General features: G+C 42.8%; 1 protein-coding gene across 1 annotated transcript in view; it reads left to right on the top strand.

The window, feature by feature from the left end:
- The window catches only part of LOC145439972 (titin-like), a 515,551-nt gene that overhangs the window by 283,798 nt on the left and 216,671 nt on the right, over positions 1–15,082 (top strand). The window contains exons 108-113 of the mRNA XM_080317640.1: positions 111–423; positions 1,078–11,643; positions 11,986–12,330; positions 13,203–13,247; positions 14,087–14,360; positions 14,908–15,070. Coding sequence (XP_080173766.1) covers positions 111–423; positions 1,078–11,643; positions 11,986–12,330; positions 13,203–13,247; positions 14,087–14,360; positions 14,908–15,070 — 11,706 coding nt within the window. The remainder of the gene's footprint in view (positions 1–110; positions 424–1,077; positions 11,644–11,985; positions 12,331–13,202; positions 13,248–14,086; positions 14,361–14,907; positions 15,071–15,082) is intronic.

Raw genomic sequence — 15,082 nt, 5'->3', positions numbered from 1 at the left:
TCAGAATTTTCAGTCTCACAGTGTAAAAAAGGTTGGAACCCCCTGATTTACACAATGATAAAACTGACTTACATGGTAGTGTATTTTCATATATATCCTATTACGTTCAGGTGGTGACTGAATTCTCGCCCATGATAGCAGAACCGTGTAAAAATACCGTTGTGGAAGAAGGCGAGGAAGCGCATTTCCAAGTTCGGCTGGCGTCCATGCCGGAACCGCAAGTGGCTTGGTTTAAGGACGGGACTCCGATCGGCCCGGAACAGGGCTCGGCGAAATACAAATTCTATTACCGGACGAAGATGCACAGTCACACCCGTGGCATTGTGATAACTGACGTGAAACATAGTGATATAGGGCAGTACGAAGTGCGAGCCTGGAATAAATTGGGCCGCGTATCTTGTTCGGCCTCTTTGAATGTCGAAGGTGAAAATTGATTTCTTTACATCATTCCATCATATATCATAATCCACACAATCATGTGTTTATATATTTATGATCAACACAATCTTCTTGACGCTGCTCACGTCTACCTTACCTGCCTAGTATCCACATATTATATATTATATATTTCGACAGTACAGTGTTCCATGATTCAACTGTAGTCCTGAAAAGTTTCTATTCTTTGGTGATCGATCATTTCTTTCATCGTATACCATAGTATTTACAGTAGCAGCGGCCACAGTGCTGGATTTATCCAATGCCATTTAGCTGCGACACTGTTGAATACATAAAATATCTGGAGAGTACGTATATTTATTTAGCTCACATTAACGATTCTTGACAGTGATATCGCCAGAAGAACACTTGAGTGATTTGCAGCATTGTAAAAACGTCACCCAACGATTCCTACGTAACTTCATATCGATTCTTGCCATACTTTGAGTATGGGTAGACATGGGTATGGGTTTTAACGTTATAGGTATTCCCAACTTTCTCACTCTCGTAATATCTTTAATTTTTACTTTTCAATTCTAACTATCTTTATTTTCTCTTTCATCACAACTTTCACTTCATTTCATACCCTTGCTTCACCTCTCATCTCCCTTATTCGCCTTCCACTTACCACAACCACCGCAGGCCAAGATCCTTCGTATCAGGTAGATCCACGCCAGGCGAAGCACGACGCGATCGAGGCGCAGCACTCACGCGAAGTATCCGTGCAAGAAAGACGACATCTAAGCCACGTAACTACTAGACTAGTCAGGTCTAAATCTCCAGCGACCAGCCCAGCGCGAACTGTAACTCCGATTCAAATGTCGCAAAAGAGTAAGGAATTGGTCATGCGGCCACCTTCCCCGGGCAAAAGCGGTATTAACATGCGCTTTATAATGCCCAAAAGAAAGAGTAGTCCGAAACGACAAATCCGTAGCATAAGTGAGAAGGCACCAATATCTCCATTTTCAAGAACTACACAGAGATCGGTATCTACAGAATTGCGACTTCGCAAAAAGGTATCTTTCTCAGAAACTGATGACTATCAATTGATATCTCCTGCACTGACATCAGATACGGACTCTTGTTTTGACTTTGGAAGTGACCTGAGTGACAGAGAGGACGGCGTGGCATCGCCACTCTTTGTGGAAGGTATTTCGACGCAACCGAAAAGAAAATTTATAGAACTTTACCGACGGAAGGAGAAACCCGAATCCAAAAGATCAGGAATTTCGATGTATACCATGGACGTGAAAAACAAAAGAAAGTACCCAGAAGTAGTAGTGAAACTGGCCGGACAGGGTGAATTGGAGACAGTCGCGGAAAAGTCCTCTTATATGTCCGAAGGGGAATCAGTTGACGGGAAGCCACATTATATATCTGAAGCGGAATCGCACCGTACGGAAGATATAGACCTTGGAGAGATTTCAGAAGATAATCTGATGGACGAAAAGAAAAGAAGCGAGGCTTATCTGCAACTTCCCGGCAAGCAGCAGACCTTCTCTGAGCGTACAATTACTCTCAGCACGCCTAAGAATCTAAATCCAATGAAGACAGTCCGTACTAATGAGACAGTTAGTCGCACTACTTCGGAAGGTAGTACACGGGCTCCTGGAGCGGTAGTTTCTGACAAATCTGATACTGAATCTCAGACTCGCAAATTTACATCAAGTACCGAAATACAGACAAGGCATGCCCGTAAAGTTTCCGGGGCATCTCAGACCGAATCTTCGGATAGGGTTGTATCAACGCAGACCCGTTCCCAACGTGTTCCTGTTCGTGTCACTGGTCCTACACAGACCATAGACACGCAGCTGGCAACAGAGACACAAACGGAAATGCGACAAGATAAATCAGTTGGAGCGTCTACTCCATCTTATAGCACTCAAACCGGAGCACCGGTCAGTTCGGATTTTCTCGGACAAACTGAGATGCAGAAAAGCATGGCTTCGTCTCAAACTATCAAAAAGTTAACACTAGTCGGATATACTCAAACCAAAGATAGCAAGGCGGTGTCTGGCACGCAGACACTTGATTTAGTAACAGGCGAACTGAAAGACATCACGACACTGGCTGAAAGGCCGTCTCGTCGCGCTGACACCCAATCTCTGTTAGCAAGGCGATCAATAACGAATGTTTATGGTGCTGACACACATGATTCACGTATCCTCTCAGATGCCAGCACGGAAACTAAGGGACCTGATACATATCATGGTGATACTCAAACTGAATCCATGAACAAGTCTGTTACAAGCACACAGACTCGCAAACCAAGCCGGGCTGATAATGGTTCTAGTACGCAGACTGTTATTGGGAGCTTTGCGCAAACCCAAACAACGTCACAAGAGAGGAATTTTAGCAGAATAACTCAAACGACATTGGCTAAGAAGAAATCTTCTTTTACAATCTCAGATTCAGTTGTACAAAAAGGCGTCGACACACAAACAGACAGCTACGGTAGCACGGTGTCTGTAAACACTGCAAGGGAAAATGTGCCTGAATCAGAAATGGAAACGCAGACTGGAGAATTGGAATCATTTGCTGTTACTCAAACAATTCCAGCAGATACCAGATACGTTTCGACTCAAACTCATATCGATCGCGATCAGAAATCCGTAGACATCTTTTCCGTTCAGACGTCACAAAGACGTTCCACAAGTACAACGGAGCCCAGAAAAATTAGCCTGGTACAGTCGCAACAGACGAGTGTATTGCGTACGAAAACCTTTGAAACTCAAACTGACAATGTCACCGATGCAGATTCGCAAACCTGGCGAGCTAGTCAAACGATCGCAATTCAGACGCTCAACATGAAGGAAGCAACTCTAACGAAAGTTGATTCAGATCTAGAGACAGTACATGAACTTGAGGAGATCCCCAGGGCTGTCGCAAAACCACGAAAATCAATCGCTTATGATACAAAGGTGCAAAAGTTTGCGACCAGAACCGATCGGCATTCCGATGTTGTCACGGGGGCTCAAGAAATACAAGAATCTGAAACAACCATCGAGTATGCTCATGAATTCAATGATTTGCCGATGAGGAAAACAGAACGTAAACGGTCGCTTCTCTATGGAGCTGATACCAGCAAGTATTCTCTGGTATTTGATAGTCGACCAGGAATTAATCGCCCACCTCCAATTAAAGACGTGGAAGACGCAAGTGTAGAAGATGCAGATGTCTTTCCTCCAACGGTCACCGAATTAGCAATGCATCGTAAGTCGGTAGCTACGGAGCCGGTCGTGTTACAATTTCAGCTTCGAAAAGATAGGCATGCTGAACTCAAGACTGCAGTACCAGAAGATCTTACTGTCTCTTACGAATCAGCAGATGATTTTTTATCGGGCATTTCGCAGCCGACTTATAGAAGATCGCTACTGTACGGACCAGATACTACAACATATGATTTGGAGTACGATGGTGCACGTCCGACGTCTGAAACCAAGCAAGATCGCGGCAGCAGCGATTCGAATGTCATTCAAAAGCATATATCGATCTCTAGTGACACCCAAACGAGGCACGAAATCTCGACAGAAAGCACTCAAACCGATACTCAGAAAATTGCATCTTCATCTGCGTCCAATCAAACAGAACAGAGCGGAAGCGATTTCAATGTGCAAACTGAACCCGTGGCGATGAATTCAACAATGATACAGTCCGATGATTTGGACCTTGCTGTCAGGGAAACGCAGACGTACGAACCTGCGAAACCTGCACGGCATACCCAAGTTCAGACCTTCCAAAGTCGGGAATCTTTTACAACTCAAACCGAATCTATACCCCGTACGACTACCTCTGCGCAAACGAAATCAAGAATTGTAACAGGCGCCACACATTCGCAAACCGCGACCCCGTCTACTGGAGATAACTCGGTACGTGTTCAAACTGAATCATCCGCACAGCCTGCACAATCCCAAGCTGACAATAAAAGGGACACTACATATACTCAAACCGATACCGTAAATATTGGTTCGCTCACACTACAGACAGATGTCGGACAAACGCAGACCACTCCAACAGGGGTCGAAAGAAAACTGGTACCCACGTCGCTTGTGCAAACTAAGGATGATACTGAAACCTCGTCAACACAGACTTCCCGGTCAGATTACCAACAGTCAAGGATTGATGACAAATCACCAACAGCGCAATCACCTTCCCACCAATCTGATGCGGCAGTGCCAACTGATCTTGGCAAAATGCACCAGATTAACAAGGAAATCTACTTGAAATCGGAGGATGCTACAGCCAAACTTGCTCAAACAACTGTTTTGGCATCTTCGACTGAAATCTCGTTCGAAAATGCATCCCAGGAGGTTAAGAGAACCAAAAGAGATGGGGATGTTATGACGAAGGATTCGAAATCAAAGACGAAGAGGAGGTGGAATCCTTCGAAAAAGTGCTTTGAAGATATTGTTCTTGAAGATACCCAATCTTCTAATAACAAACCATCTCCAAAGCCTCGATCCAAATTATCAAAGGACGATAAGAAACCTCAGGTAACGAGAGAAGATAAAACAATCGAGAGCGTTACAGAGGAAAGCACACAAAGTAAGGATGCGTCTTTTGCATGCACTGCCTTGCCGAAATCTGCTGTGGATGGCATGCAAAATATACAGGAAGATAAACAGGAGTCGACTATCATGCAGTCCAAAACTGTAGAATCTGAAAAGATGCTAAATCCGGATTCAAAACCTGATATACCAGCGAAGGAACGGCAGGGTACTGCAGATATCAGTGTATCAGTACATGATATCGACGAGGAAATAGCTCCTGTCAACGTAGGAAACACACTTACCAGGCGAAGGCAACCAAATCCAGGAATAAAAAATAGATTGATTCAACGACTATCAGAGAGCCTGCCTGCACCAATTAAATCTCCAGCGAGTGGATCTGCATGCTCAGATGAAGTTGAAGAGAAAATCGTGCTTGTATCATCAAAGTCGAGAGTAATCGAGAACGATGAGGACAAATTCCCATCTGCTGATATATCAACCGACAAGATACAGGAAAACATTGAGGCCGCAAAGGCTCCGTCATCCAATGCAGATGCGCGCAAACAAGAGAAGGAAGATTCTACGAAACCTGCCACCAAAAGAAAATGGAACCCGGTGAAGCGGAAATTCGAAGAAGTCTCAATAACTGTACGCACCAATCAAGACAAAACGAGGCAGGGTCTTCAGGAAAAACAAGGAACTGAACCTGTTGGTGATAAAGATGCACCGCTGATCAGCAGAAAAGACCAACATGAAACGAAGATCATCGAAGTGGATCAGAAAACCGCAACACATGTTGATGATAGCCTGAAACGCTCCGTTGAGAAGCAGCAGGATATTCCGAAGAAACATGACGCAAAATCGACTCTCGAACTGGAAAAGGTCCCTGATTCTATACCTGATGGTCACGACACGGATTGGCCTGTGATACCCATCATGATTGAAAATACAGATGCACGTAAAGCAGCCCCTAAACCCGAACTGACATCGGAGCTAGTCGCCCGTCTTAGTGCAAGCGTTGAATCCAAAGAAGCTATCGGGGAAACATCAGTCGACAGTGCTCGAATAGTTGTGGAACCTTCTGTGGAAGCATCTACCTCGTCCTCGCGACCATCTGATATTGATATTGAGAAACTTTTCACTGATACGAAAGTAGATGATATTCCTGCAAATAAAACCAAACGAAAATGGAATCCTGCGAAGAGGATGTTTGAAGAAATCCCCGTCGAGACAATTGTGCCGCCAACTGTGCAGGTAAGCGACAAAACGCTATCCAGAAAACTGCCTAGTAAGAAGCCCCAGGTCGCAGATAAGGCAGCCCTGCCAGTGAATGCAAAATCGGAATTAGACTCTGAGCACACTCTACCAGGTACTTCGGACTCATCTGACGCTACTAAATCAGAAATTGTTCCAGAAGCTGCGGATGCCCTGAAGGAAGTCGCGGAGGTCGATAATCTCCTGACCCGGCAGGAATGTGATTCAAAAGCAGTTATAAAGATGAAACGAAAATGGAATCCCACGAAGAAAATGTTCGAAGAAGTACCCGTCGAGCCAGAATCTAGTCAAATGAAACGTACACCAGATGCAAAAATACGCAGTAAAGCTGCCAGTGACTCGAAAAGTGAAGTTGAATCAGATCAGAAACCAGGCGAGGATGTCACACCGGTTACTATGAAAACATCGATTAGAACCAAAACATCGAAGCGTGTTTCGACTTCCAAATCGAAAATTTCCGACGAACACAAATCTACTGCATCGAGGACAACGTTGATTGATGTCAAAGAAAAACCTGAAGATAGAATGGAAGTATCACCTACTGTCTCTGTACCTATTACAAAAGTGGGACTTGAAGATGCAATTGAACCCATTACCGTTGACCGACAAGCAATCGTGAAGCCGCGAGACGCAGTTGGATCCACATCCAAGATGGTGGAGATTATGTCTGATGACCTCAAAGATACTGAAGCTACTGAACCCAAGATATCTAGCCTTAAAAACGCAATTGAGGAGATTCCAATCACTCCTGTTATCGGAGGTTCGCCTGTACAGTTCGATGCTGATAGTGCATTAGCTACTGCAGATGAAATCGTGGGTTTGCGACCAATCACAACTCGCACTGATAACGATGCTCAAAAGGTTGACGAAGCCCATTCGAGTTCAGTTATTGAAATGACTACGTCTTTCACAGAAGAATCGGCAGGGCGTAAACCTGCTGTTCAGAAGAAGACAGTTAGAAAATGGAATGCAAAGAAGCGCTGTTTCGAAGAAATTCCGGTTGATGATGCTAAGCCTAAATCAACACCGAAACAAGCGAAGGATGGACTTCCAACCAAGAAGTCTCCTAGTCAAGATGAACCTGACAAAGTTACACAACCAAATACTTCCAAACCTCTACAGAAAGCGGACAGTGATATTCTTGACATCGCACCTAAAACTCAAACTGTTACTGACGCAGCTGTTGAAGACAATCTTAAACATATTTCAGATACTTCCAGTCCAGACGAAGAACAACCCCTGATTGGCAATGTTCAGTTTGAAATTCTGGATGAATTTGTGAGTGAAGAACTGGAAGTAACTATGCCGCCAAAGAAAACGTATTCCCGCGCTGCAAACAACCAAAATGTCGTTACAGTCAAAGATAGTGCTGATATAAAAACATCTATGTCGTCTATGACGGATCCAACTCGGCTCGATGCGGATCAAGGGACGCGCGGACCAGATGTGGATGGAAAATTTGATGACAAAATGGATACATCACTCACTGTCTCGGTACCTACTACAAAAGCAGGGCTTGAAGATGCAATTGAGCCGATTACCGTTAGTCGAGAAGCAATCATGAAGCCACGAAACAAAATTGGATCCACATCCAAGATTGTGCAGCTTATGGCTGAGGACTTGAAAGAAACAGGTGATACTGAAGGTCCAATTTCCAGCTTTGAAAACGCAATTGAGGAGATGCCAATCACGCCTGCTATCGGCGATGTGCCTGTGCATTTCGATGCTGATACTGCATTAGCTAATGCAGATGAAAACGTCGGTTTGCGACAAATCGCCACTAGCACCGATAATGATACTTTGGTAGTGACGCCCGAATCTCAAAAGATAGACAAAGTCCATTCGAGTTCAGGTATTACACATACTACATCCTTGACAGAAGAATCGTCCGAGCATAAATCTGTAGTTAAGAAGACGACGGTGAGAAAATGGAACGCAAAGAAGCGCTGTTTCGAAGAAATTTCGGTTGATGATGTTAAGCCTAAAGCAACATCTAAACATGCGAAGGATAAACTTCCTACCAAGAAGACTCCGAGTCAAAATGAACTCGATAAAGTTATGCCACCGAAGACTTCCAAACCGTTACAGGAAGAAGATGTTGATGTTCTTGATAACAATGATGACATTGCATCAAAAAATATAACTGTTCCTGCCGCAGCTTTAGAAGACAATATCAAACATGTTCCAGATACATCAACTCCCAAAGAAGAACAGGCTCCGATCGGCAATGTTCAATTTGAAATCCTGGATGAATTTGTGATTGACGAACTTGAAGTAACTATGCCGCAAAAGGGAAAACCTTCGCATGCTTCAAGCGACCAAACTATTGTTACAGCAGCTGATTTGAAACCACCCAAGTCGTCGATGACGGATAAAACCCGGCGCGATGCGGATCAAGGGTCGCGCGGACCTGACGCAGATGGTAAAGCTGATGATAAAATGAAAATATCACCTACTGTACCGGTACATACTACGAAAGTTGGGCTTGAAGATGCAATTGAGCCGATTACCGTTAGTCGAGAAGCAATCGTGAAGCCACGAAACGAAATTGGATCCACATCCAATATTGTGCAGCTTATGTCTGAGGACCTGAATGAAACTGGTGATACTGAAGGTCCGATATCCAGCCTTGAGAACGCAATAGAGGAGATTCCAATCACACCTGCTATCGGAGTCGTGCCTGCACAATTCGATGCTGATGCTGCATTAGCCAATGCAGATAGAAACATCGGTTTCCGTCAAATCAGCACCCGTACTGATAATGATACTGTGGTAGTGACACACGAATCTCAAAGTCTTGATGAAACCCAGTCGAGTTCAGGTATTAAAAAGACTCGATCCTTAACAGAAGAAACGCCAGAGCACAAACCTGTTGTTCAGAAGAAGACAATGCGAAAATGGAATGCAAAGAAGCGCCGCTTCGAAGAAATTCCGGTAGATGATGCTAAGCCTAAAGCTACACCGAAACAGGCAAAGGATGAATTTCTTGCCAAGAAGTCTCCTAGTCGAAATGAATCTGATAAAGTTGCACAACCAAAGACTTTCAATATTTTACATGAAGAGGATGGTGATGTTCGTGATAGCAATGAGGACATCACATCTAAAATTACAACTGTTCCTGATGCTTTTAGACGCGATCATAGACACAGTTCAGATACTTCAAGTCCAGATGAAGACCAGCCTCCCATCGGCAATGTTCAGTTTGAAATCTTGGATGAATTTGCGAGTGCAGAACTGGAAGTAACTATGCCGCAAAAGGGAAGGCATACAGGCACTTCGGGCGATCAAAATATTGCTACGGCGAAAGATAGCGCTGATTTGAAAACACCCAGGTCGTCAACGACAGATCTAACTCGGCTCGATGCGGAGAAAGAGACACACGGAACTGCTTTGACGATGTTGGACGAGAAAGTCACTAAAGCATTGTCAGAGACATCCCAAAAAGAAGAGCTGTCCGACATAACTGCTACAAAGGCTGCAAATGAAAAACCTCAAGTCCCCGTGCACGCAGATGCGGGCACTCGTGAAGTAGCTGAAATGGCAAAAGGTACTCGTGGCGAGGTTGCTAGTCGGACAAGAGAACTTGCTCAAGAAACACCGGGCGTTCCTATTATAGAAACATCCAAGTCCACTGGTGACGATGATAGCACTGTTAAAATGAAACCATCCTTACAGGAAAAATCAGTCGAAGATAAACCTGTTGTTCACAAGAAGACGACGAGAAAATGGAATGCAAAGAAACGATGTTTTGATGAAATTCCAGTTGATGAAGTTGAGCCAAAACAAACCCTCAAACAGGCGAAGGATAAACTTCCTACCAAGAAGTCTCCGAGTCGAGATGAATCTGATGACGTTATGCGAACGAAGACTTATGAACCTATAATGACAAAAGATTGTGACGTTCCTGATAGCAAAGATGACATCTCCTCTCAACATCCTGCTCTTCCTGACACCACTTCCGAAGGTGATATTGGCGGGATTCAAGATACGTCAAGTCCTGCACTGATTGGTAAAGTTGAGTTTGAAATCCTGGACGAATTTATAAGTGAAGAACTTGAAGTGAACATGCCGGAAAAGGATAAGCGACGCAGTGCTTCAAAACACCGCGATGTCGTTACGGTAAAAGACAGCGCTGATTTGGAAACACCCAGCCCGTCGCACGTAACTGATGTGACATCATTGGATGAGAAAGTCACAGAGATATTAACAGAGACTTCGCAAAATCAAGAGAAGCCAGGCATATCACTGACAGCATCGGCTGTAACCGACAAACGTGATATAGAACCAGTAGACAGTGAGAACATTGACGATGACATTCTTAGAGCATCTGAAAGGTCGGAACCTGCTCCTGAAATTGTTGAAGAAATAGATGGATTCCCGAAAAAGCAATCATCTCGAATTTCTGAAGATTCAATACAGCCCAAAACTACGAAGACAAAGCGTAAATGGAATCCCCGAAAAAGATGTTTTGAAGAAGTTGTTATTGAGACTGATCAGCCGAAACAAGAAACACCATCTAAAGACACTCCTGTCGATGGTAAAATGAAGCACAGTCAAAAGTTAACGAAAGAATCTGTCGATGTACCGTCAGCTCTCAAAAGCAGTACCGAAGCAAGTGACCAAGATAGACCAAACACTGATATAGATGAAACAGCTGGAACACCGGCTTCTGATGATCAGCCGTCTCTGGTTGGCAATATACAATTTGAAGTTTTGGAAAGCTCGGATGAGGTTCCCAGCGATGAAATAGAAGTCACGATTCCAAGTAAGGAACTCGTTTCCATTGAATCAATTACGAAATCATCTGTATCCGAAATTACACGACTTACAGGGGATGAAAATGTTGACAAAGACCTCAAACTTAAATCCACGCGTGACGAGCAACAGAATATTCATTTACAACAAAGTTTACAGATACCGAAGACAGAACCAAAAAGTCCTTTACGAAAGTCTGAACACGAGATTGCGGATGAATCCTCACTTAGTAAGATGTCAACGAGTGACACGAGCAAACCAACTATAGGAGTGGAAGCACAGCGACAGCACGTAGAAGAAGATCAGCAATCTGAAAAGACAGTATCCCTATCTCAAACGAAAATCGCGCCTGAGAGGAAGCTGGAGTCAGAATTACATGGGACATCACCGGAACAAACAGCCGTCTCGGAAGATACTTCTGATAGTCGCATGGGTGTTCCCAAGAGAAATGAGCTGGTGGACGCTAAGGCAAAGATGTCTGTAGAAGAGAAGACTGTGACAACAAAACGTACTTGGAATCCGCGCACCCGCAAATTCGACGCAGTCGTTATTGAACAGCAGAAATCTAAAAGCGATTCTTTCGACACGAATAAGCAACCTTCGACTATTAGACGACAATCACAAACAGAGGTGTCGTCCACTGATGCTGTTACTGAAATCAATACAATCGATGATAATCCCAAAGAAAGTGAGTGAAAAGGGTGTTTAAATATAAGATCTAGGCGTCATGAAAGTAATTCGCGGGGAAGGTACTTCAAAAATTTACATCATTAGATATGACAAATCATTCTTTCGGACTTGTCCCAGCCTTGACTGATTTCTGTCCTATATATCGTACAATCTATTCTTATTAATACCGTGGTAGCTTTGACACCTTATTTTTGTCATGTAACGAACTGTGCGAAGTTATAGTAATTTGTAAGTGGACGTTAAATACGGTGTGAAACGTAGCAAGGTCTTTGGCATATATTGCCTGCTATCGGTTCAACAGAGCAATCTATTCTTAGTGTCATAACATCTTTGTTATTAGGGATTATTGGGAAAACGGATGTAATCGCTCCAGAGTTTGTATCGCCTTTAAGTCCGATTGAAGTTGACGAAGGTCATCCTTTGCGACTGAGGTGCGAGGTTTCATGCCGACCATTCGCGGAAATACTGTGGAGCCGAGACGGCAAACCTTTACGCGCTCAAAAGGGTGGACTTTCTGTTGGTACGCAATACGAGAACGGAGTCCTAACGAGCAGGCTGGTGATTGAGAAATCAGCAGTGAACGACGAGGGCGTCTATGAGTGTAAAGCTGTTAATGAGAGTGGAACTTGCGTTTCCAGTGCCAGTGTTGCTGTGAGGAAGTCACAGCACTACGATAAGAAACGAGGTTTGCTTATGACAGTGTGGGGAGTGATGTCAGTCATACATCGCATGAGCGAAGCGCATCGTATCGGAACGTACATTATAATTATTGAATACATAATATCGCGTGGCAATAGATGGATGTCCACTTGTTCAGGTTGATTATGGCAACCTTGAAAGTCATGTCAGGTATACTTATACATTGCCTGAAAGAAGCGCACCTAGTAGCAACATGCAGTAAAATTATTGAATATACAATAATGCGTAGAAATAATGGATCTTTGCTTAAAATACAATGTCTTCCGGTAATGAGTCTGTTACATTCTAAAATCTATTGCGTTCATGTTGAATAATATTCTATTGAGAAACTAGAAAAAAGTAATAATTTAGAGAACATCTTGGGGGTACAGAACCTCGATATACAATTGAATAATATTCATAATGGAGTAAACCCGAATATTTTCGGCTGAAATTCGTCACAGCTAATCTACTAGTTGCTGAAGATTATCACTGACGAATGCGAGTCGAAAGTATTCGGGTTTGTTTCAATAAGAATATATCATTCAACAGTAATAATTTACGTTACCATTTTTCCTTCCATGCTGTCACATACCACGTGACACTAAAAAATATCCATAAGCATGATGACCTGGAACCGCGATCTGCAAAAATAATGAGCAGACATTTAATAATCAAATTGTTTTCTTATATCTATTATGCAACCAAGCAGAAAATAAATATCTATCGTAGTACTATTCGGGTTGGATAGATACAATAGGAAAGAAGATTCATTTGCATGTTTACACTGCACGACGTAAGGGCGTTAACATATTTTCCAACATCAAGCCATTACTCAATTTTGAGCATCTCTTACATATGCCACCATCCTTATTACAGGCCTTTTCGACTCGGCATCACAGCAAGACAATGCTCCGACTGCAGGTTAGGATTTTCACGTATATTAGGGTTGTAGCTAGATGTCGTTTTAGCAATATCGCTTAGCGTTCGTTTTGGTGTTGCATGACGAATTATAGTGAACTTGCAATGTTCTGTGATTTCAGCTATGCTTTCAATTGCAATTTTCTCTTTGTGATGTGCATTGTGCATGCTTACTTATTGTATTCCAAGTCAATAATTGCGCAATCATAACATCAATTCACGATGTATAGAGAAAATGCGTGACCAATATAATGCCGAATTGTACGGTACTAATTTGTATACTGTTGTTATGCAATTTCAGTTGTAACGTAATTTTGAAGTTCCGTTGTAGATGATATGCATGTGCCATTGTACGTTCCATCGCAATTCATGTCTAACAATCATCATGTGAATATTTATCCCACTACATTCCATCTAATCAAACTGTGCTAAGCACTCGGTTAACACAGTAGTTGCCGTTAGAAGAGGAAGGTCCGGCGTAGTCCTCCGGTAGCACACGTAGCGCACTGTGATGCAGTGGTGAGTAACGTAATTATGCACTTTTGTAATAATACTGTAATCCAAATAGAAGAACAATAGGTCCCTATAGTTAGACTGAAATTTTGCAATAGTTTGTAGATAGAATAGTTGCTTTTGGTACAAACTTCGTGGTGTGCAATTACTGACTTGAATATGTCTTCTTCGTGTGATGTATAATATGGGATTTGATATGGTTTTTGGAGATTCCGAAGCGTTTGCTATACTGAATGTAAGGATTGTGCGGGTTTTGGTATTGAATTTTGAAGATTGCGTGGTGACTAAGTACATTATGTGTCATAAATTAAAATGACATGGATATCCAGGTCAGAACGGAGGAACAACGGAAATCACTGCTGCAGTATCAAACGCACCCCGTACAGAAAGAAATCAAGATCTCGCGAATGCACTCAACGGAGTGATCAACGGAGACGCGGATGACAAACAAACGGATTCGGCGGAAACTCTATTCGTCACAAGCACCATGACAGGAAAAGAATTTACGATAAAGAGATCGAATGTCGTTCAGCTCGCTGGGCGCAATTATATTCGACACTCCCAATACGATCCGTCATTAGCAGACACTCCGATTCTATTGAGGTTAGATTTTAAAATAAATTTCGTCGTATGACATAATTCAACTCTTTAAAATATATTATTATATATATGCTGTGCCACCCGTGAGATGAATGGTATTATTTTACGTTGGTGTAACTGCATTAATGCCGAGCACCTGATACACTACCCGTCAATCTCTTGTGGTATTTTGACGACGTCTGGCGATTTTCCTTACAATAGCCTTAACTATTATTATGGTAAAAGTGGAACATTTCTCTCTTCTCAACAACTATTAATGTTTTGTGTTTTTGAATATGGTATTATGGTTACACGTAAGTTGCAGAATGTCCATATTATAGTAGAACGTTTTATATCACTTTGACGTTGAAACGATATGTGTTATTATCACAAATATTTAACATAGCATGAGAAAGATTTCGAGGGATTATAAAAATAATACAGGCTGAACGTAGATACTGAACTTTGACATCGATCTGTAGGTGAAACATTTAAGATTCGTTAATAGTATACAGTGTGTCTATATAGAATGGTATTATACCACAAGCATCCAAATTCACTCATATTTCAGAAAAACCGCTGTAGATTTGGAGAGCGACGCTGTCCGGCCCGCATTTACGCAGAAGCTTAAACCCACTTCTGCAGAAGTCGACGACACAGTGGAATTGATTTGCAAACTAGTCGCTTCCCCCAGACCTCAAATCACTTGGCTTCACAACGGAACTGTCATGGAGGTAGGATCTACA

Source organism: Botryllus schlosseri, chromosome 5 (genome assembly GCF_051294905.1).
Source record: "Botryllus schlosseri isolate E-star chromosome 5, Bs_hap1, whole genome shotgun sequence".
NCBI classification, from domain to species: Eukaryota; Metazoa; Chordata; class Ascidiacea; order Stolidobranchia; family Styelidae; genus Botryllus; species Botryllus schlosseri.
Note: the sequence above shows the minus strand (reverse complement) of the source record. Positions and strands in the feature narration are given on the sequence as shown.